At 35.0% G+C, this 24,406-nt stretch overlaps 1 protein-coding gene and 1 non-coding gene across 2 annotated transcripts; one reads left to right on the top strand and one right to left on the bottom strand.

The window, feature by feature from the left end:
- Positions 1-5,620: 5,620 nt before the first annotated feature.
- On the bottom strand, positions 5,621-13,182 carry LOC8269256 (putative SWI/SNF-related matrix-associated actin-dependent regulator of chromatin subfamily A member 3-like 1). The gene is made up of 3 exons (XM_048380331.1): positions 11,557-13,182; positions 8,666-8,957; positions 5,621-6,681 (listed from the first exon to the last, which is right to left on the bottom strand). The coding sequence occupies exons 1-3, from the start codon at positions 13,072-13,074 to the stop codon at positions 5,876-5,878; spliced, it is 2,616 nt and encodes an 871-aa protein (XP_048236288.1). The 5' UTR covers positions 13,075-13,182; the 3' UTR covers positions 5,621-5,875.
- Positions 13,183-23,351: 10,169 nt separating this feature from the next.
- LOC112534579 lies at positions 23,352-23,458 on the top strand. Its single transcript, XR_003078867.1, has one exon. It is a non-coding gene; the product is annotated as a small nucleolar RNA R71 (small nucleolar RNA).
- Positions 23,459-24,406: the final 948 nt, after the last annotated feature.

Below are 24,406 nucleotides of genomic sequence, written 5' to 3'. Positions count from 1 at the left end.
GCCTACATCTAACAATTTGAACACATCGTCTTCCCCTTTAGAACACACCGCTGCATCTTCCATTTTGCAATTCAGAAAGACAAAATCTCTAAAATAAATTTCTGGACAGAAAATTAAAAGGAAGAATAAAGAAATTGGCTCGCGTAGACATCTACCTATTTAGAACACACCATCGCACCTCTCAATTTTCAATTCAAAAAGACAAAATCCCTAAGGCAAATTTCTCGATAGAAAATCAAAAGGAAGAAGGAAGAAATTGGCTCACCTAGACGTCTTTAGCGCAGCTCACAAAAAGGTAGAAGCAAGAATTGGCTCGTGTAGACGTCTTCCTCTTTAGCGCTCTCTCTTTCCATAACTGTGCCGCCATTGCTCAGTCTCAGATATTTTTCTTTCTTTTTTACTTTTATTTTTGTTGGGTAGATTGTTGGCTGCAACTGCAAAAAATATCTTGTTTTAATGATTGCCATATGTAAAATATTTTTATGCTAGCAGTAACATATATTTTAATGGTTTATATTTGAACATTGAATGAATTATTTTATTTACAAGTGACTAAATTGCAAAATATATTGTTCAGGAATGTGATTGCAATTCTAATTCAGATTTTCATGCTACTTTCTTTAGGTTGGTAATCATATTTTTTTCTAAATATATTTGATTACAGATGAGATTAAAGTTGTGTTTTTAAAATTTTTTAGAACCGAAAATAGCACCGAACCGAACTGTATTTAACCATAAAAATTGGTACAATACGGTACGGATCCTTTTATGTTTAGTATGGTACTGGTACCTTCAACTTTAAAAGAATTGAGATTTGGTATGGTACTGGTAATTTATAGATAACCGAATTGGAACGATCCGTACTCAGCCCTAATATATTCTTCACTCTTTAATGAACCTTATAAGTTGTGAGTTGAGTACATTTAAATGCTTAGTTGCTAAATTGCCTATGTCTTATTAATGGAAATCTTTACCTTCTTATTCTTTTTCTTATTAATAATAAGTGCTCTCACCCTTATACTTGTTAATCGTGAAAAAGAATTTTGGTTTAAGGAAGAGCTTAATCTATCTATTTGGAGGAAGGTATTTATTTTATTTTGTAGAAAAATCATATACTCTCCAAAAACTTTCTCTTAATGTCAATTGATTAGGATACAAAGATCAAAAATAAGTTCAAGGAGCAAAATTATCTACTTTTAAATCTTACTATAAAAGAAAGAGAATCATGCATCAATCTTCTATCATATTAGAGGAGTATATTTAAAATTCACTTATACAATTATTTTAAATATATTTTATATCTTATAAATGAAGTGTTTGAATATATACTCTCATGCCCTAAGGTTTTACATGGTCATATATTAAGAAATTAATTGATATTTATTTGATAACGTTATTTTAAAATGATCTTATATCATTCTCCATATATTGTAAAAACTTATATTTATGCCTAAAGTTATAATTTGAGGAGAAATGTCTTTAGTGATGCAAATATTATCTTTTTAAGGGGAGTAAACATATCATGAAGATCCTCAAGTCACAAAAGAAATGGGAGTATACATATATATTTTGATTTCATAATTTCATTTAAATCTTTCTTTCACACTTTATAATAGTGATCTTTTTAATGGGAGAATTATTTTAATTATTGCATCAATATTTTTGTCATAAAAAAGAGAGAGAATGTTGACCTCAAGATTTCATATGTGATTTTGATGATGCAAAGTATTATTACAAACAATCTTGTTTAGTGTTATTATTGTTAGTAGGTATTCTTTGATTGTTATTGATACAATGAAGCAGAAGGATCAAAATCCTTTATCTTTTTAGAACAGGGCAAATTCACGATCATGATCAAAACTTTCCCATCATAAAAGAGAGTATTCATAGCCATGAACAAATATTTCCACTTCCACCTGTGAAGTCTGTCTAGCTTGAGAAGTGAGGAAATTCACAAAAGCATTCAGGGCTAATATTCACATCCGTGAAAGTAGCCCTTCGTGGCCATGAAGAAATATTCCTAACTGTGAAAGAAAGCTTCTCAATTGTGAACAAAGATTCACACCCGTTAAGAATTTTTTCTTCACAAGTTGATGTGCCATATTTATATATAATTCTTATAGCATTTTTTATTATTATTTATTGTTTGCAGTCTAATTATATTCAATCATAATACATTTTCTACTTTAATGTAGTAGTATTTCCTTTTTGTTGCATGGTTGGGTTTGCTATTTGGGCTTTACCATGCTGATGCAGGTTTATGAGGATTTGGAGCCCAAAAGCCCGCGATTGTCTGGCCCGTGAGGCCTCCTGGCCCAACAAGTTGAGGGCATGGTCATCGAGCCCTAGGGCAGAAGAAAAAAAAAGGAGAAAAAGAAGGAAGCAGAGGAGGGGGCGACGTAGGAGGAGACATCGGCGACGTAGAGGGCGACGTAGAAGGAGACAGCGACACAGACGGAGAAGACGGCGACGCAGAGGGAGACAGCGACACAGAAAACAGAGAGAGACAGTGACGTGGACATAAGGATCGGTGCAGGAAGGGGCTGTGCAGACTCAGATTATTTTTCCAGCCTTTTTCTTGTACCCCTTACTCCTGTTTTTAATAGTTTACTTTATGGGTAACTAAACTTTTCTAGAGTTTCGATTCATGTAGCCAGGATTACTGCTTGTCTGGATATTTATTTTATTGCAGTTAATTATCATCAGTCAATTTCTCAGGTTTTGCTTATTAATCTTGTGCTTAATTTAAGCCTGATTAAATGCATGCTGTGGATAAATTTATGACAACAAAGGTTGCATGATTTGTAGCTCATAAAACCTGTGATTCTTAGGACCCTTGATCACGAAAATAGACAAGACCTTAGGGGATGAATAGACTGTCAAGGGACTTAATAAACCTGAGTGATTCATTAGACCATGAGAATAGGTTGTGTTTGCTTTAGGTATGCCTGAGTGACTTTGAAAGAGCCTTAGGGATTTATGAACAGCCTACCCTTGACCGGGGATTTATTAACCGAATTAACAAAATTCTGCAATTCAAGCAAGTGCCTAGCGAATGAATCCAAGCTCTAGTTTTTAAATCCTAAATTTCTTTTGATACAATCTGCTTACTCTAGCATTCTGCTTATTTATTACTTTAAATAATCCAGTTTAAAAATCATTCACTCTATTAGCTTGTACGAGGCAAGATCACACTTGGTGCTAGGATTCTTATTTTTTTTCCATCTCCCTGTGGGACGATACTCACTCATCACACATACTACTTGTAACGAGCCGTACACTTGCGGGAATCGTTCAACACAAGTCCACTAGCTTTCACGGCAAAGTTTCTAGCTGTGAAAGAAGACATTCTTAGTTGTAAATAAAAGTTTCCAATCATAAAAGAAGATATTCTCAGCCGTGAGTAAAGATTCCCACCATGAAAGATGATGCTTCACAGCCGCGAAGGAATGTTCCTACCTATGAAGCTGCATTTAAAAAGATTGTTGAAACTGCTATTTTTGCATTTAGCGAGAGTATAACGTCTCTATTTCACCTAGAACTATTTTAACACTTTATTTCTAATGGTTCTAAGTCAAGTAAGAGCATTTACTTGAGCCTCATATTTATTATATCTTTCAACAATCTCTGTTTCTTCATAAAATTCATCTTATATTGAAGATTCAAGAGAAGATTTGAATTTTTGAGTAAACTTATTGATTCTTATATTCAAAGCTCAAAAAGGTTAGATTGAATACTTGGGTAAGGGATTGATTATTCTTGTAACTAAAATTGAAAATCTTAGATTGAGTTAGAGTGTGGGCTTTAAGAAAACACTTTGGTTAGACCGTTAGCTATGAAAAACATTTAGTTTGAGTATTAGCTATTAAAACACTTGTAAAAGGGTGAGTATGAGATGGGAAACACTTGGGTTTGTTCTTACACCCATGAAAAGATCATTAGTAGTGAAAATCTCAAGTGAAGCTTGAGAAATAGACGTAGGTAAGGAATTGGCCGAACCACTATAAATTTTCGAGTTTGATTTTCTCTTTCCTAAATTCTTATATTTACTTGTTTTTATTCTATTGATTACATTCTCATATTGAATTGTTTAATTACTTTGATTAATTACTTTCACTAATATTGGTTTCAATACTCGAGGCTTTCAAAGCAAAAAACTTTTAGTTGAAATTGATTTTTATAAACAACTAATTCATTACCCCTCATAGTTGCCATAAGATATTTTAATAAAAAATATATTAAAATAAATTGAATGTATCCTATTATGTTGAATGAATACTAGTATTATATATGTTGCTCCTGAAGAAAAATAATGAATATCAAACTAAAAATATGTTAAATAAACTAAACTTTTGATTAAAAATTATCCAACATATATCGAACATATAGCTAATGTAGAACTTTTATACCCAGCTAGAATAAGTGTAATGTATTATTTTATAAATCTGTAATCTATATATATTAAAATAGTTGAAAAGACATCAAATATATATTTAATATATACCATAATTTGTTCAGCAAATATCATTTATAATTACTTTTAGCTTTTTGTAAAGAATGTAAATATTTTTTAAGATTTAAAATCTATAATTTATTAAAATGCTTCAAATATTTAATGATACTTATGTATCGAATGAGTCTTATTTGCTTTTATTATTTTTGGTTATATTGTAAGTATAAAAATATTTAATAATTTTACGGACATATGGAATAACAAAAAAACTATTATACTAATATTTTTTTTTTATTTAACCTTAACTAAACTAATCATTTAGAACTGATATTATATCCTCCAAAAGTTAGACCTCCAAAAGACTTCATAATTTATCCTCATTCTCTGAGCCATAATTTGGGAAGGGGAGAAAAAGTAGAAAGAGGAAAGAAAGGCATGAAAAAGAGGTATAAAAACATACATTCCATTGTCAAGGAGAGTGAAGAAATATATGGTCATGGTAAAATTTTCTTTAGCCCCACCAATTTTGGTTCACCTTGTTTTGATAGAAAAACTTGTGTTTTCCTAATATATTTATCAGTTTACCCATCTTTCTACTATTGGTTCATCAACCACTTTTAACCTTTTGATGTAAAAAAAAAAAAAAAAAATTAATAACTTAAAAAATAAATTCACAATATTTTTGTGAATATTTCATTAGCCAATTTTGATAGTATTAACTTTTTAAAAAAAAGCAACTTAAATTTTAAAAATTTAAGAAAAAGAGATTTTTCTCACTTTTTCTTTCTTTCACTTTCACATCTTTTTCAAACAAAAGTAGAGAAAATAACTTACTCCTTTCTTATTCCTTTTTCCCACCCTTTCTTTTTCTATCCTATTTTATTGTTTAGCTTTATTATGCAATGAACTTGACCATGCCTTCTAAAGGAATAATAAACGCATAACACACAATCCAGAAAGTCTATGAAAACGTTCCAACAAACAGGTAAAAACCCTGGGGCACCTGCAAGTTGACACAATATTATTGATTGCCAAGATCACTTTCAAGCTTAAAAAGGCAGTCTCAAATACCAGCGTACCAGGGACTTTCAGGAAAGCATGTGCAGAAATCTCATCTTGCTACCAATGCATGTATGCAAAGCCAAAAGATTAGTATCTAAACCAATGAATCCTGCAAAATACTTGTAGATAGATATTCAAGTTGCCAAACAAAATTCCAAATTTGGTTTGCACTGAGGTTGTGCTTCTGTGCATAAGCTAAACAATGTTCTAACTGGATTACCATGCTTAAGTTATGCATATTTACCTACAAGAACTCAAAAAGAGCTCCCAGAAAATTTACATGGTGCAGATAGATATAGACCGCTATAAGGCACTATATGTTCATAGAAGTAATATGCACATGTGAATGAGAGTAAGAACTCACAAAGACATGAGTATGCGAAGATCATCTGTTCTAACATCATGTGCTTTTGCTCCCCTCCTCCCAAAAGCTTCCTTGGCCAGTTTCTTCTTCCTTTCCTGCATCTCCAATATCCTTTCCTCAATGCTGTTTCGAGTGATCAACCTCACAACTGTTACATCCTCCTTTTGTCCAATTCGGTGGACACGATCCATAGCCTGTTCCTCAACTGCTGGGTTCCACCACGGCTCCAACAAATAGACTTTAGAAGCAGCTGCTAGGTTTATGCCAGCACATGAAGCCTTAAGACTGGCAAGCAGAACAGTGGGCCCATTAGGCCCAGGAATTCCAAATTCTTTTATAACTTGAGCCTTCTTTTTTGCATTCATTGTTCCATCTAACCGCAATATCTTAAAACCAGCTGCTTTCAATGGCTCTTCAAGTAATACCAACATCTTTTGGAATTGTGAAAATATTACTGATTTTGCAGTTGGATTTTTATCTCTTGCTGCCATGAGAAGGTTTAAGAGAGCAGAGACCTTGGATGATGTATTTCTTTTTGAAGAAGAAATTTCAGTGTTATCAGTGTGAGAAGATTCAGGAGGGGCTGAGAACAGGTCAGACATAGTTAGAGATCGGCGACAAAGTGGGCAGCAGGGCTTCATGCGTTGCAGGGTTTTCAAGATGCAGGGGCGGCAAAAGACGTGAGCGCAGCGCGTAATTACAGTATCGATAGGTGGAGAAATGCAGATTGGGCAGTCAAAATCTTCACCATCTTGCAGCACAGCAACCACCTTTTCAAGTAACTCAGGGTTATTGGATACATCTGCTTGCAACCAAGTTCTGAAAGGTTAGCAACAGTAAAAATATAATCATACCAGTAACTAAAGCTGTCACTAGACTCCTGCATGAACCTCTTTCTTGAAATAATATACAGTCAAAAGAGATGTGCAAAATGATTCCTTAGCAGTCAGGCCTTAAGCAGCCAAGTTTATCTAATAGCCATGAGTTATAAACAAAACAGACACGACAACTTTCAGTTGTCAGCCAAAATGGCTCATGAAAGAAAAATTGATGTGTTACATGAATAAAGGTGACACATTACTGACTTATCTTAGCACAAGTCCCCAAAAAATCCATTCAACACCAGATTTTCTGATGGACAGTCATCAGAATAGTGATCATTTTTTATACTCTGATGGCTATTTTCTGCACATGAACAACATCGGCAAGGATGCAGTAGAGTAGATCGATATGTCTACTTGGAGATAAGTTTTAGCCAACAGAACTGATACTTATCTTGCTTCTCTCGAAAATAAATCACAAAGGGTGTCCAACTTGATGACACTTTACTGCACTGCAACTTCTGTGAAGAAGACTATTTCCGTGGTCTGAACCTGTGGTAGGAACGCCAATTGGTACGGTGGGTATCCATTCTGATTCAACCGTAATAAGATGACTACAGGTAAGTGTTGGGTTTGGACTGGGTACGGGTAGCCAAATTGATACCCGTGATAGTTATGGGTAAGACCCAAACCCCCTGATAGAAATACATTAATGTTAATGTTATTTTGTGGATTTTTTGAAGTGATACATGTTAATATAAGTATTTTATAAGTTTTTGACATTTTCTAAGGAATAAGAGTTAACAAACGGATTGGAGAGTTTAGGACGAGTATGAGCAGCAACGATAGAATCCTAATAGGGCCTGGGACAGGTAGCAGTAATGAATAATTAAACAAGTACTGGTAGAGGTAGAGCTAAATGGTAAGGTATAGCCACTTAAAAATGAATGAGGTCAGCTGCTCCCACTCAACTTCCAAACATAATAAATATTGCTTTGTAATTTATTAGTATGTTTAGTATCAACCTATTTATAATGTATTTACAGCTCATTAATCTCTGCCTCCACTGACCAAAATTCTAGCTATGCCACTAATCCTACTCGTTTGCAATCCCTAGCATGTAACCTATCATTATGCATTAAAATTCACCCCCATGAATCTTAATTGAAAAAGATGACAAACTGAAAATGTTGAATAGATGAAAATGTTGGTCCAAAAGCTCCATTTTTTCAAGAATGGTAGACTCCATAACTCAAGGATGTGCATTGAATTTCACATGTATGTCTATGATAATAACTCCCAAAGCATTGTTGCATATCAGCTCTTGACTGAAAGTATTGTTGAATATCAACTACAAGAGAAAGCTTGGGCCTTATGCTCAACTTTTCAGCATCAACAAACAAATCGCTCTTCCAGAGCCCATTCAATCACTTTGCAGTTGGTCCAATTAAGAGATTATTTTCAATAGTATTTGAAGGAGTTGTCAGAAAGTAATAGCAGACAAGTACTCTGTTTAACAAAAACAATCATGAATTCTTTAAAACAGACCACTAGGAAAGTAAGCAGCAGTGGTTATGTAAACAACTGTAATCATCGACTAAACAGATATGTTGACAAAGTCTTGCTAAACAAGGGCATATTTTGTCTCTATCACTTTCCATGAATGTGTGATGCCCTAAACCTCCAAATCTCCCTACTCCCCATATACCAAAATGTTAAACACAACCTCCAAAACTAAACAGCAAGAGACAAATCGAACCAACTCTCTCAAGAAATAAAAGCAAGTACAAAAAAAGATAGATATGTTTGGGCAAATTGAATCACCAGCCTAATTAATTCATAAAAAAGTAAAGCTTGAAGAACAATTCATCTAACAAATAGCAATGTATATGTAGTCAGAAAATTCAAGCAATAAATTTCAATAGTCAAAATAAGGAAAAGTAACTTAATTTAAAGTTTTAATACCTTCAATACTGTTGGAAGGTAGTAGTGCTCTCAGATCTGAAGGACACAAGGCCAGATCATTACATATCTGGCGAAGTCGTAATATTATGCAAAGTACGGTAGAATAGTTGCATGTTAGGCTACCAGCATTAATAAAGCCTTGTACGACACCCTTGGCTTCCCCTTCCATCTGGTCATAGAGTTCACGTTCTTCTTGAGAAAGTTCAATGTAACATGTCTCTACACTTTTAGATGGCAATCCAACTAAACCCTTGTCTTTTGTTCTCCGCAAAGAAATGGTTGCCATTAAAACCTAAAAACATATGAAGTTGTGACACAAGTTATGGTGTGAAACTAACATAGAATGAAAGAAAATTCATAAGTCACATCTCTTCTCCGTAATAAAAACTGCACTATAACATTCAAAGAGAAAACTGACATAATTTTGATTGTTTAAAATAGGGGTGAGCACGATTCAGGAGAATCCGGAGATTAGAAAATCTTCGGAGCCGAACCGAATTTCAGAAATTTTTAAAGTTGAATCTCCAGAACCATGCTGTAATATAAAAATCTCTGTCCTGATTTTTTTCGGACGGTTTGGTTTGGAGATTTGGGTCTAACATAATGGTTTGATACGAAACAAGACAATAGAGATTCGAAGATTTTTCCTTTTTTATTAATTAAAAATAATATTTTTTAACTTAATCTATTTGTAATTGACTTGAAAATCTATAAAAAAAAAATTAAATTAAATATAAAAAAATAAAAATTAGTAAAATTACTTATAACATGTTTGTCTTCAATAACTACATAGTAAAATGATATATTATATATTCACCTCTAATAGAGATGAATATTATGAAACTAAAATCTACACTTAGCGTTCGCAGTTGTAAATTTGCTATATTTGAGCCAATGAACGTAAAAATTTATTAGATTAAAATTGCTTAATTTATTAAGCATTTTTACATTTGACCAAAACTAGTTCTAGTTTGGTTTTTCGGTTTTGGTACAATAGGTGATGATTCCATAGAATCCTCAATACGGGTATCTAATGAGATCTAGAAGAACTCATACCAAAAAAATAATTTCAATACAGTTCGGTTAGGAGGAAGTAAGAAAATCAAGGGATATCTTCAATTCTAAATTTTTTCGATTTGGTTATTTAGTACGATTCAATTCTAAATATTTCCGCATTTGCTCCACGTGATTTACAACATGTTTGTTTTCCTTCAGTTTGCTACAACTTCGTAGAAACTATAGTAATTTAGCTACTGAAAATAGTTCCCAAGTGTTATTTCAAATTTCCTTTTCCATCTCTTACTTTCTTTCTCTCTTCTATTCTTATCTTTCATTCTTTATTTTCTTTTAAATAATTTTTTCATTGGAGACCGATTCATTAACAAAGGACGTCCTAAAGCAGAATTTGACATATTAATCTATTAAACCATCTCTTCTTAATTTCGTAAATGGCTTGATGATCTTTTTTAACAAAAACTGATTACAAAGAGTAACAAACATTCATATTTTACATGAGTTAACACCTAAAAATCCAAAAGGGTTTCATGTCTGTTCTACCTCAGCCTCAAACCAGTTTTTGCAACTTCCCCACCCCATTGCTCATGTCTGTTCTACCTCAGCCTCAAACCAGTTTTTGCAACTTCCCCACCCCATTGCCCTACCTCCCCACCTCTCTCTTTCCTTCTCTATGAAAGATTCTAGAAACTATTTAACAATTAAACTAATTAAACCCAAAACTGCATTCCCAATTGAATTATCTCTTCCTCATTCTAGCACATTTCATAATAGTATAGTAAATCCTAACTACTTTTTTCACTTTCTTCAGTAGGCAAGCAGAAACAAATCCTGCTGGTCTAGAAAGTACTAAACACTTGTAAGAAATAAGTATGATCCTACTCTAATCCAGAATTTAGAAATAAGGACTAACTGCTTCTGTAAATGATCACATATCATTAAACTGATTTGCACAATCCTAGTTTGTTCTCAATATATCATGGTCAAGAAAGATGAGTTCCACAATAAATTATCCTAAAAGGCTCTCCTGAAGACCATACATCCTCGCTGAACACTCAAGAAAGAGAGGAAAGAAAAGAAAACTAAAGAACTAAAAGGGGGAAGACCTTAAAGGACTAAAATGAGTGAAATTTTCATAAGGATAGTAGAAGGAACTCAAGGCCATATTCGACAAATATATCCAATAATTGATCTTTCAAACAAAGAGCAAATCCTGATATGTTGTAAATGGCTGGGTTTCGACATATTAAAATCTTTCTAGCTCAACTCACTCAAGTAAGTCCTCGTCCAATATAATTGGAGTTAGTTACAGTTCCTTTTCTTAATTTTAAGATCTTTGTGATATTACAAAGTTTCTCCACATCATCAAACTCACTTCACCTTCTAGTGAAAGAAAAATGGTAGGCCAAAGAGGTCATTTTAATGTAGTAGCTAGAAGCATCTACTTTCACAGGCAAGGAATCATATGATCTCAAAGCAAAATAATGAACCGTAAAATAGTCTTTTTTTGGCTCTGATTGTTAATTTCTTATCCCTTTTTGGAACTCTCTTCATCATGAAAAATTTAATAAAAATAAAATTTTGAAAGGATGGCAATATAACCTAGAATGCAAAGTAAGTCTCGTAGAAAAGCATCTGCTCCTCTACAGGTAAGAATAAAATAATAATATAACCATCTGAACAAGTATGAGTACAGAATGTTACTCAAAGAATACTTGTTGGGTTGTAAATAATAAAGAAATCTCAAGCAAACATCATTAAATATTATCAAACTTAGGTGCATGATAAAATTTACGCTATATAGAAAAGTACCAATCAGATATATAATCACAAAATCTCAAGTACATGAAACAGAAACAATCAGATATATGAATTACCTGCAGCCGCGAGAGCCCTTTCTTATCCCCCTGGGCAAGTGGGCGCTGTACCAGGCTCTGCCAATAATTTTTGATGGAAAACGGCTCAAACCGCAAAAAGGCCATCAAGGAAAACAGATCAAAAGATCCATTCTGTATAGGTGTTCCAGTAACAACCCATCTCCGCTTAGCGTTCAGATTAGTAACTGCTCGACTTTGTTGTGCATTTGCATTTTTTATGACGTGTGCCTCATCCAAAATGACTCTCCACCATTCTACCATCTTCACAGGGGAGTCTTCCCAAGAATCTTCACTAGCCAAAGTACTATACGTTGTCAACACTATATCTTGCCTCTTAAGCTCCTCAGCTTCTTTAGTCCTTTCCCCATGATAAATGTATACTTTGAGCGATCCACCTACAGTGTGATCTTCTAGCTGTGTTATCCATGTTGAAAATACAACAGGAGGGCACACAATTAAAGTCGGTTTTGCACCTGAAACACTGGAAGACTTGTCAATTATACTCACAGCCTTCCCTTTTGCATTGCTGCCCAAAAGGGTGCCATCAATTTTACGTCTTTTCCGTCCTGCAGTCACCTTTTTACTCACCCTACCCCTTTTCCCTTTTGTATCACTGAAAAGAGACACTTCCTCATCCACCTTGCACATTTGTTCTCCCACATTAATATTCAAACTACTATCAACTTTATCAAAGGCAATCAAAGAGAGTAAAGTTAAAGTTTTCCCCAACCCCATGTCATCTGCAAGAATGCCACCGCGCAGTGGCTCAGGCCTGTTATCAGTATGATAATTTGTCAAAACATTTCCATACTTCCCGTCTTTCTCCTCCCAAAAGGGTGGCAACTCGTTAGAATTCTCTCTATTCATCAACCACCACAATCCCTCCTTCTGGTGCAAAAAGAGCTCAGACTTGATCACCTCCTTAGGTGGCTCCAAAGTCCCTAATTTCCCTTTCTTGTTCACATTGTCATCCACTAACTTAAAAATTTCATCCACGCTTTTAAACCCACTTTTCTTATTCTTTTCTTTGACCACCATAGCCTCTGATAACCCAAAACTCGCATCAATTTCAGTAATCAAAACTAACCCACCACGAGTAATCTCCGATTTAACCCTCTCAAAATCCTCAAACCTCGCAAAAATATGAATTTGACAAGGAATTTTAAATTTATTACTGTTACTACGAGAATTAGCCACTATACCTTCAACGGTAATCTTCTGAGAGTCAATTAAAGGAGATAAAACAGAAGCAACTGACCTTTCAATGTGACCCACTTGAAGGGATCTTGCATTAAGAACTTTAATAGCATTCTGATCATGGGGATTTAAAGGTTCGCGAACCAAGCCAACCAATTCACGTCCAGTGATGGTACCAGAGTAGTAGCGGACACCCACTATATTGGCAATAACAAAGCCAACCAAAAAAGTCTCAGATAAAGATTGAGAGGACAAGTCTTCTTGCCAATCATCAAGAGACATGAAAAGGGCAACTGGGTCTTGATCTTCCTGAGATTCCATGAGACAAAACAGAGAGTATTGAAAAGGGCGGTTGCGGTGGGTATTAGAGTTTTAGAAAGAGAGCTTTTTGAAGTGTTGGGAATCTATAAGACAGTGAAAAGTCGCGCTGGTAGCGTCCACTTATTTGTACTTATTTTATTTTATTTTATTTTATTTCATTTGACTGATAGGCAACGGTTGCATATTGTAACTGTAGATGAAGCGTGGACTTGGATGCATGGGATTTCGCTGCACTCCTTTGTTGTTTTAAATTTTGAAAAAGGAGTCTTTCTAACTACTTCCCTGAGACCGCTAGGAACGTGGCTAAGTTACATTTACGGTCCCTAAAGGTCAGACCAATTCAAAAGTCAAGCGTAGACCGGTTTGAATTGGGACCGGACTTAGTGGGATTTGATTTTTTAATCTTTTATGCAGATTTAAGGTTTAACTATTAAAAATATATAAATTTCATAGAGAAAATTACACTCTTTACTATTTTGTTAACAAAATTTCATTTATACGGTACTTTTAAATTTTATATATTATTATCAAAATTATAATTATTTATAAATCTTTCTAACATACCTTAAGTGTATAGTATTTTTATAAAATTATAACTGTTGATTAAATTATTTTAAATTTAATATTTTATTAATTAACCAGATATTTAATAAGTCCGTCACATAAATAATTATTCATTAGCTGCATAGATAATATGCTATCTCTCTTTTTTTCTTTATAAATATATCTATTTACATTAAATTCATCAAATTAACATAAATAAGACATTAGAAAAAAGACTCTGGTTACTTCATTAAAAAAACATTTTAACATGTGTGTTGATAACAATTAGAGAGTCGTCTAACTTATAAAATTAAAATGAAATAAGATCATCAAAGAGACATGGTTATAAGATTTTTCCATGATTAATAAACTACCGAAGAAACAAATAATTATTATTGTCTATATAAAAGACAATACATATCTTGTACATGAAAATAACACATATGGGTTTTGATGACACATTATTCTCTATATGTATGACATGACTTAAAGTTATGATTTTGTTCATTATTAAGTTTTACACTTTCTTTTAATTATAATTTAAAAATTAGATTATAGTACTGATGACTTCTGTAAGAAATTAATAGATTTTTTACCAGATTTTCTAGTTGATTCTGCAAAAACAAGGAGTTATAAGGAATATCGGACTGGTGTTTCGATGTTCACTCCGACGATCAAGTTAAGTAGTTGCTTTAGTAATATGAGGTGAAGTAAATTGCTAGTGAATAATTTATTTTTCTCCCTTACTTCTTGAGTCTCTTATATATATATATATATATATATATATTAGTCTCCCACTGATACGAACTCGAACCGGATACGTCTAGACACTAAGATAAACAATGGTGAGAATTTCAAACTGATAAACGCTCTCCCTATTAAAAAGAAGCACCCTTACCAATAAGTTTGAGTTGTCGCCCCAAAATCTAACTTGAAAGTTTGCAATTGATTATGGAATTAATAAATTTAGCAATAGAACTACTAAGCCCTTTAGTTATAAACAGATGAAGAATGTCCATACAACCCAAGAACTAATAAAAAAGTTAATTGATTTATCAAACATGTAGATGTGAAACTAAACTAAAAAAGTCAATTTAATCTTAAAAAATTCAATAAGGAGCACCTTAATGAACAAGAGTTAACAACTCAAACAAAATAAACTTCATTCAGAATAATATATTGATCTCCCCTTTGGCCGAAATACACAGCTCTATTTATAGAGTCTTGAAAATAATTCTAACCCTAAAAAGATTAAGAGTAGCGGCCAAGACTCCTTAAACATAAGAAAAATAAAAATCAGACCTAAAAAGATTCCTAATGTGCGGCTGCCTCCTTTAGAAATTAGGAAACAAATCAACCTAATTCCATTAGGAAGGGTGCGGCTTATACTTTGCTTAACAAAAGGAAATTAAAAATCGAATCTCATAAAATAGGAAACTAAGATAAAATAACAAGGAAACAAATAACTCCATCTTGGAAAGAGATATGCGGCTGCCTCCTTCTCCAAGCATAAGTGGCGGCTGCCCTAGGGTTAGGTGAGACGTCCAATGCTTCTAGAAACCCTAGGAAGACTTGTTGACTTTGTCCTTTAACCTTTGACCTTGATCTTGCTCCATGACCAGAAGCTGACAAGTCATAAGGCGTGATCACGCCTTATTGAAGATGAGTTTCTGCCTCAAGCTTCATTAATAGCAATTAATGTCACTATCTTCAAGGCATTGTTATCATCATCAAAAGCACTGTCACTAGCCATCTTCAAAACATGCTCCAAGTAAGAGTTTAAGGCTTTCTTGAACTTCTTACTCCTTGCTCGTGTCATTGGTCCTCCATAGGCTAATGGATCCATTCTAGTTGACTTAGATGCATCCTTAGTTGCATCACCTACTCCTATTCGTACTTATACTTAGACATTTCTAAACTTAAGGTAAGCCGAACCCTAATACAATTATGTTTACTTTGCAAGATAGGCAGGATTGTATCGTGATAGGACTCTCCTTCTCTTTACAAGATAGGCGAGACCATATTATGAAATGACTCTCATTCTCATTGCAGATAGGCGAGACTGTATCATGATAGGATTCTCCTTTTAGATATGCGTTAGTCATCATTAGCCCCACTCCCCCCCCTCTTTAGTGGTTCAGCTCAGTCAGGATATTTATGTCCTTTTTAAGAAAAATCAATTGAGGTGTTAGTTGCCTCATTAATGACTGAACCCATTTCATTTCAGGCAGAACCAAATCGTGAGGACATAATAATAGTACATGTAAGTTACTTCTGAAAGAGAGAAAAGTCCTTTACACGTGTTTGACGGTAAAAAAGAGTGGCTTTTGAATTTCAGATTTATGAGATTGTGAATTTCAAAAGGCAGAAAGGTAATGCCTAGGACTTTTGGCATTCCATTCATCAAATAAAAAGCAAACAAAGATTTATTATCATATACCCAAATGATTGAGATCCTTTGCACCAAACATCAATGTTAATCCCCATGAGTATTTTCTAGTCTTTCCAATTTGCTAGTATTCCATATTTAAACTCTGCACCTCCCCTTTTTTTACAATCCATTTTGCTATTTCATGATGAATTTGAAATTGAATTTGATGTAGCAAATCTCTTTCCATGAAATTATTTCCATTGTTCTTTTACAGATAGTGTTTGAAGAGATGTCCATTACAGGGGCTTCATGCCTCAAAATGCTCGGGAGGTAGATCAGATGGCTTTGGCCTTCCTAGTGTACCTCTTCGGGACTATCTTGTTCAATGACTTAAGGAACTTATTGACCTTCCATTATTTGGCTCTATTAAGGGAATTAGACCATGTCTCCTCCTTCTACTAGGGATCTGCAACTCTTGCTTATCATCAGAAATTACTATTCGTGGGAGCAAAAAGATATGCAGCTTTTGGCATGCAATTCATTAAGTTCCATCTGCTTTGATTTCTCCATTTTCTGCTTTCTTATATTTACATGGCAGCTACTTACTCTTAATTTGTAAGCTTAGGCCTCGAAAGTTGGCCTTCTGGTGGGCTCTCGACCTATCAGTACATCTCACGCTTGAGTTGCTGAGGCTCGAGCAGGAGCATCCATCTAGAGTGGGCGCAGGTCCATGTGCATCGCATGTGGATCAACTCTTTAACCTGAGATAAGGTAAAAGAAAATTCATTATTCATTTTTATTTTATGAGTGTTAGTTACTTAACCTTGCAATTTGCATATGCATAGCGACTGGCTTGGCGAGAACTGTCAATGGGATCCTACATGCTCTTCGATGAGATCTCGATCATAAGAGAGTCCTTTTGGCTGGCCTTGCTTGCGGACCTAGTTCTTAGGTGAAAGGATCTATGGTTGGGAGAGGGGGCCTAACAAGCGTCAGTTCCTTTGTCTCTTCACCTCTCCATGTTTTGGATGACTTACCTTATTGGCGAGGAATTGGCAAGGAGCTTGAAGGGATGATGACTTTAAGGACCTCATCATCTAGTCTCGGAGGACAAACTATACTTCCTTCATTCCCTAGCTAATAGGGCTGCCCCTCGACGATGATACTATGGTTCAAGTTTTTTCTTAGCTTTGCTGAGTTTTCACTTTCTTTTTACTTGATTACTCATTTAGTTGTTTTGCTATAGTTCATCCAATGTGCACCTCTGGCTCCCAAGCCAATAGAAGGGCGGTCCGCTCGTCGTTCCAAGGCTTCTTATATCTCTAACTCCTCTACAGGTGTTGCATCTAAGGCACCTCCTATAGTGATGTTAGACATGGTGCCAGGAAGCGTCCCGTTTCTTCTAGACCATATGGTATCCTACTGGAGTCCTGCCGATGGCGTAGAGCATTGGCTTACCATGGAGCAGTACCTTCCTCTGGAGTTCACTTCGAGCATTTGCACACACGTAAATTGTTCTTTTCGATACTTTATCTTTTTTCTTTTCCTGAAATATTAGTAATATAAATAATCATACAAGTTTAAAGAGATAAGTTCGACCATGTACATCAGCTGGTCAGTGCTACGAGTAGGCAATTCTTCATCCTTGGCTATGACTGGCAAGTAAGAACAAAAATAAATTATGAAATGTAAAATGTATGCATGTATGAAATATAATAGCTAACTCCTTTGAATTTTCTTTAGAGGGATCACAAGAGCATGCAAGGGTAGGTGGATGATCGCCAACGTCAGATCGAGGTCCAACAATGCAGAATTAATACTCTGTCACTCCAACTGTCCACTCTTCAGACTTAGAGGATGGATATCGACTCTAATGAAGGGATGGCAGATTTAGAAGAGAGCCCCAACTTTTGATTTTACTGCCATTTTTTGTATTTTTTCCCCTTTTTTGCTGCTTCTCTATAAAATTCAACTTTTTAATATATAAAATTCCATACTTTGATGTTTAAATCTATGCTTTGACATTAATTCCTTCTCACTATTGCATATTTTGGATTTACACATGATCAGAGCCTGAGAAAACACTAAAAAACCCTTAAAAATGTGGACTATCCACGCACGACAAAGTGCACCGATTGTATCAAGTAATATAATGATAAGTAAGAGTATCGTTCTACTAGGGAACTAATTGTGAATACTACCTTTAATCTTATACTAATGTTTAACAATCAAAATGTTGTTGGGTGTAATTATATTTAAAAGTAAAATAATCTTGAAAATAAAAATAAAAAGGATTGGTAAATTTATTAGGGATAAAACCTATTTAGGTAGTGAATCCCCCTAACAAGTTAAGTATTTCATGAAATAAACAGCAATTAATTCAAACCAAGAGTTGAGTTGGTATTCTAAAAAATTAGGTTTATACCTTTCTCAAGTGATTAAACCCTTAATTCCTAAGAGGAGGGAGATGAATCTCTTCTCAAACCCACTCACTTAGGTCATGCATTAAGATTAAGGAATTATTAAACCAAAGGATCTTGTAGATCTATCTCTAGGAAATCAATCAGAACTAAGAAGAAGACTATAAAAAACCCTTCCCCCACACTTATCGGACACATTGTCCTCGATCTGTCTATAAAGATGAAAGAAACAAAGGGAAATGAATTGCTTTCCTGGTTTGCACTAAATTCCTGATTTTCGAATCCAAAACTTATAGGTAAAACCTACACTAGTTAGATCAAGATTAACTTGTTTAATTGCTCAAAAAGCTTTGTACTCAATTTCAACAGGTAGATGACAAGATTTTCCATAAACTAATTTATAAGGAGTAGTCCCTAGGGCTGTTTTAAACGCAGTATTGTATGCCCATTAGCATCATCCAATTTAGTGTACCAATCCTTCCTAGACCATTCTACAGTTTTCTTAAGGATTCTTTTCAACTTATTATTGGTATTCTCTACTTGACCACTAGTTTTAGAGTGATAAGGGGTGGCAAATTTATGCATGACTCCAACCTTTTTTTAAAAAAATTCTAACTGAATGTTACAAAAGCATGTACCATTGATGATGTCCTTGGGGATGCCAAACCTGTAGAAGATTTTTTTCAAAAATTTCACTACTACTCTTGCATCATTACGAGGTAAAGGTTGTGCCTCGACCCATTTAGAAACATAATCAATAGCCACCAGTATATTTTTATTTCCAAAAGAACTAGGAAAAGGTCCCATGAAATCTATGCCCCACACATAAAAAATTTCACATTATAATATACCGTGTTGGGGCATTTCATTACGAGAGAGGTATTACCTATGCGTTGGCAATGATCGCATTCTTGCATAAGTGATTGGCTATTCCTAAACAAAGTTGGCTAATAGAATCCTGATTCTAGGACTTTTTGAGCTGTTCTTCTCACCCTATAATATCCTCCAGCCAGTCCACCATGGCAATGGCTAAGAATGCTCATAGTTTTCGGCCATGCCACTCACCTCCTCATTATCCTGTCTGTATAAATTTTAAATAGAAAAGGGTCTTTCCAAAAGTAATATCTTAAATTTGCAAAGAATTTCTTCTTTTGTTGATAAGAGTATTCTCTTGGGAGTTCCCTTACAATTAAATAATTCGCAAAGTCAACATACCTTCTAGACCTACTGCAACATATGACTGTTCATTTGGAAAATGATCATTAATGTCCTTTTCATGTAGTTCCTCCATATGGGGGTTCTCAAGGCGTGATAAATGGTCGGCTGCCAAGTTCTTTGCAGCTCTTTCAAATTCCTGCAACTATAAAGCCCATCTTATTAATCTTGATTTTGTATCTTTTCTAGAAAACAAATACCTCAAAGCTGAATGGTCAGTGTATACTTTCACTTTTGACAAAATCAAGTATGATCAGAATTTGTCAAAGGAAAAATAACTGCAAGTAATTCCTTTTTACTAGTGGTGTAGTTTCCTTGCGCATCGGTTATAATTCTACTTGTGTAATAAATGGGTTGGAAGTGCTTTTCTCTTCTTTGACCAAGGACGACTCCAATTACAAAGTCACTCGCATCCATATTAGCTCAAAGGAAAGACTCCAATTTGGCGCTACCATAATTGGGGCGTTGATTAGTTTGGCTTTTAGGGAGGTGAAGATTGCCATACATTCCTCATCAAATGTAAATTCAGCATCCTTCTCCAAAAGCCTAGTAAGAGGTCAGCTATTTTAAAGAAGTCTTTAATACACTACGGTAAAAACCTGCATACCCAAGAAAGCTTCTAATAGCTTTGACAGAGGAAGGAGGTGGTAGTTTCTCAATAGTCTTAATCTTGGCTCTATCCACCTCAATTCCTTTATTAGAGATTTTGTGCTCTAGCATAATGCCTTCTTGTACCATAAAATGGCACTTCTCCAAATTCAGCACCAGGTTGGTCTTTTCACATTTCACCAACACTCTCTCCAAATGCTCCAAACATTCTTCAAATGAATTTCCATTGACAAAAAAGTCATCCATGAAAACTTCCATAATATCTTCAACCAAACCATCTAAGTTAGCCATCATGCACCTCTGAAATATGGCTAGTGCATTACACAATCTGAATGGCATTCTTCTATACGCAAAGGTCCTGTGGGGGAGTGTGAATGTGGTCTTTTCCTGATCCTCAAGGGCTATTAGAATTTGAAAATACCTTGATAAACCATCTAGAAAATAGTAGTACTCATTCCCCATGACAATCTCTCTAGCATTTGATCAATGAATGGTAAATGAAAATGATATTTTCTTGTGGCATTATTAAGCTTCCTATAGTCGATGCACACTCTCCATTCTATCATAGTTCTTGTTAGGATTAGCTCATTATTCTCATTTACCACAACTGTCATGCCTCCCTTCTTTGGCATTACTTGTACTGGGCTTACCTAAGAACTGTCTGAAATGGGATAGATAATCCTGGAATCAAGAAGTTTAATCACCTCCTTCTTCACTACTTCCTTCATGTTAGGATTGAGACGCCTATGAGGTTGCACCACTGTTTTGAACTCTTTTTCCATGAGAATCTTATGTGTGCAAAAAGAAGGACTATTTGCCTTGATATCTGCTATCTTCCAAGCTATTGCCCTCTGCCACCTTCTCAAGACTTCTAATAGCTTAGCCTTTTGAGCATTCAGTAATGCAGAACTGAACTGATTATTACTGGAAGCTTGGATCCTTCCATCAGAAAGGCGTACTCTAATTTTTTTGGAAGCTGTTTGAGTTCCAAAGCAGGAGGATCTTCAATGAAAGGCTTCATCCTTTCCTCCTTAGGCATCTCTATAGGCTCGAAAAACTACTTTCTCACTGGCTTTACTGCCTCAAGGTAGGCTAGCTGCTCTAGATCTCCTCGCATCTCACATTTCTCATGTTTCTGTACCAAACACCACTCCAAAGGATCTTTAGCAATAATAGACAAAATATAATTTATAGTCTCATGTTCAACTTTATCATTACTAACATCCATGTCATCGAGTACAAGCAGATGTTTCATGGCATTAAGAATTTGAAACGTCACTTGCTCTTTCTCTACCCTAAGAATGAGCTTACCATCATGAACATCAATGATGGCTCTAGCTGTAGCAAGGAAGGATCTTCCTAAAATAAGGGAGACATCAATAGATTCATCCATATCCATAACTACAAAATCCATAGGAAAAATAAACTCTTGACCCTTAACTAACAAGTCCTTAATGATACCCCTAGGATATACAACAGATTTATCAGCTAATTGAATGCTCATGAGTGTTGGTTTAGGTTCTTCCAGCCCTAATTTCTTGAACAAGTTATAAGGCATACACTAATGCTAGCCCCCAAATCAGCTAGAGCATTAGCAACATTTAGATTACCAATAAAGCAAGGAATAGTAAAACTTCCTAAGTCTTTTAATCTCTTTGGTAATCTTCCTTGAATGATCGCTGAACTCTTTTTCAACAGTTGCACTATTGACACTTCCTCGAGCTTCCTCTTTTTAGAAAGGAGTTCCTTTAAGAATTTAGCGTACTTGGCCATCTATGGTAGAGCTTCCATAAAAGGTATGTTAATATGCAATTATTTAAAAAGTTTAAGAAACTTACTAAACTGTGCGTCCATTTTATCCTTCTGAAGCTAAGTTGGAAAGGGTATTCTAGGTTGATATTCCTTCATAAAAAGGGTAGGCTTTGTTGTTGCTTTTACTTTATCCTTGATTTTGGCCTGTGTATCCTCTTTTCCATCATCAACCTTCTCATTTATAATAGATTCTTCATCTACTTCCTTCAACTTAGACTTTAGTTCTTTACCACTGCGTAATGTAATAACCTTAAGATGCTCCATACGGTTAGCTTTTATGTTGCTTGGAAAACTTCTTTGAGTTCTTTCACTCAAAAGCTTTGCGATTTGCCCCACTTGATTCTCTAAATTCTGAATCGAAGCTTGCTTGTTTCTAAGAGCAATCTTAGTAGTCTGGAACCTTGTTTCAGACGCGGATATATACTTCTCCATCATCTCATCTAGATTACTCCTAATAGGAGGAGCCTGCAACTGATTTTATTGTTGAAAACCTAGAGGTGGGGGTCTTTGTTGATTCCTCCAAGAGAAATTCAGATGATTTCTCCACCCTCAATTATAGGTATTGTTGTAGAGGTTGTTCTGCTGCCTAGGAGCATTTCTGATATAGTCAACCTGCTCCGGCTTAGTGAAGGTGTTGCCATTTTGGCAATCTTGACTCTGATAACAACCCCCACACCAATCATAAGTCATAACTTATGCTTGTCTTCCAGATGAAGACATGGTCAAGGCATCCATCTTCTCCATCATCTCCTCTAGATTACTCCTAATAGGAGGAGTCTGCGACTGATTTTATTATTGAAAACCTAGAGGTGGAGGTCTTTGTTGATTTCTCCACCCTCCAAGAGAAATTCGGATGATTTCTCCACCCTCAGTTATAGGTATTGTTGTAGAGGTTGTTCTGCTGCCTATGAGCATTTTTGATATAGTCAACCTACTCCGGCTTAGTGAAGGTGTTGCCATTTTGGCAATCTTGACTCTAATGACAACCCCCACACCAATCATAAGTCATAACTTATGCTTGTCTTCCAGATGAAGACATGGTCAAGGCATCCATCTTTCTACTCATGGCCTCTAACTGTGCATTCACACCTACTATAGGGTTTACCGTATGGATCCCACTCTCTTTGACTCGAACTTCGTCTCTGGGATTTTGCCACTGGTAGTTCATGACTGCCATATCCTTAATAAGATCCATAGCTTGCTCATGAGTCTTATTGTTTAGTGATCCACCTGCTGCAACATTAATAGACTGCTTACTTACGTAATTCAATCCATTAAAGAACATTTGAATTTGCAGCCATAAAGGTAAAACATGGTGTGGACAGCTCCTCAGTAAATCCTTGAAATATTCCCAGTAATCATACAGAGTCTCATTCTCTTGCTAAAGAAACCCTGCTATGTCATTCCTTAACTTCACCGTATTAGAAGCTGGAAAGTAACTCTTTAAGAATTTCTCTACAAGCTGATTTCAAGTCGTAAATGTCCCAGCTGGAAATGATTTTAACCACTTTTTTAGCTTATCCTTTAACAAAAATGGGAATAGCCTCAATCGAATAGCATAATCTGATACCCCATTAATCTTGAAGGTATCGCAACTCTCTAGAAAATCATCCAAATGAGTGCTTGGATCCTCATTGTGCAAACTGTCAAACATGCAATTTTTTGCACCATCTGAATAATGTTGGGCTTGATATTTGTTTGTCATAACATTCGCCTTAACAATACTCAATACAGCCCCATTAAGAGTTGGTCATGCATACTCTTGCATGGTTCTTTCCCTAGGTGGAGCTGTCACTTTGCACTGTTCCTCTTCTTGGTTTGGGACTCATTGATTCTGATTTTGTAACTCTTCCACCATTTTGGCTAAGGCTCGTTCTCATTCTTCTCTTCACTACTTCCTTAAAGTTTTTTCCAACTCTAGTTTGTAAGTGAATAGTTCCATCAAACTAGCTCGGGTCATACATAGATTCAGGTACTAAAGAATATACAAACACAACAAAGATAAATTAAATAAAAACTAACAACGCTAAATCACCAGCTTTTGAATTACTAATAATATCATAATAGAAAAGTCCCCGGTAATGTCACTAAAAACTTGATGTGCACTATCTACGCACAGTAAATTGCACCGATCTTATCGAGTAATATAATGGTAAGTAAGAGTATTGTTCCACTAGGGACCTAATTATGAATACTACCTTCAATCTTATACTAATGTTTAGCAATCAAAATGTTATTGGGTGTAATTATATTTAAAATTAAAATAATCTTGAAAACAAAGATAAAAAGGATTGTTAAATTTATCAAGGATAAAATCTATTTAGGTAGTGAATCCCCCTAACAAGATAAGTTTTTCATGAAA

This window comes from Ricinus communis, chromosome 10 (genome assembly GCF_019578655.1).
Source record: "Ricinus communis isolate WT05 ecotype wild-type chromosome 10, ASM1957865v1, whole genome shotgun sequence".
Taxonomy (NCBI): domain Eukaryota; kingdom Viridiplantae; phylum Streptophyta; class Magnoliopsida; order Malpighiales; family Euphorbiaceae; genus Ricinus; species Ricinus communis.
This window is presented reverse-complemented; position numbering and strand designations above follow the sequence as displayed.

Excerpts from the sequence above, each read along its gene's own strand:
- LOC8269256 (XM_048380331.1), bottom strand. The coding sequence starts at position 13,074 with ATGGAATCTCAGGAAGATCAAGACCCAGTTGCCCTTTTCATGTCTCTT. Across the intron at positions 8,958-11,556 it reads AAGGGCTCTCGCGGCTGCAG|GTTTTAATGGCAACCATTTC; the intron begins GTAATTCATATA and ends ATATGTTTTTAG. Across the intron at positions 6,682-8,665 it reads ACCTTCCAACAGTATTGAAG|ATGTATCCAATAACCCTGAG; the intron begins GTATTAAAACTT and ends GGTTGCAAGCAG.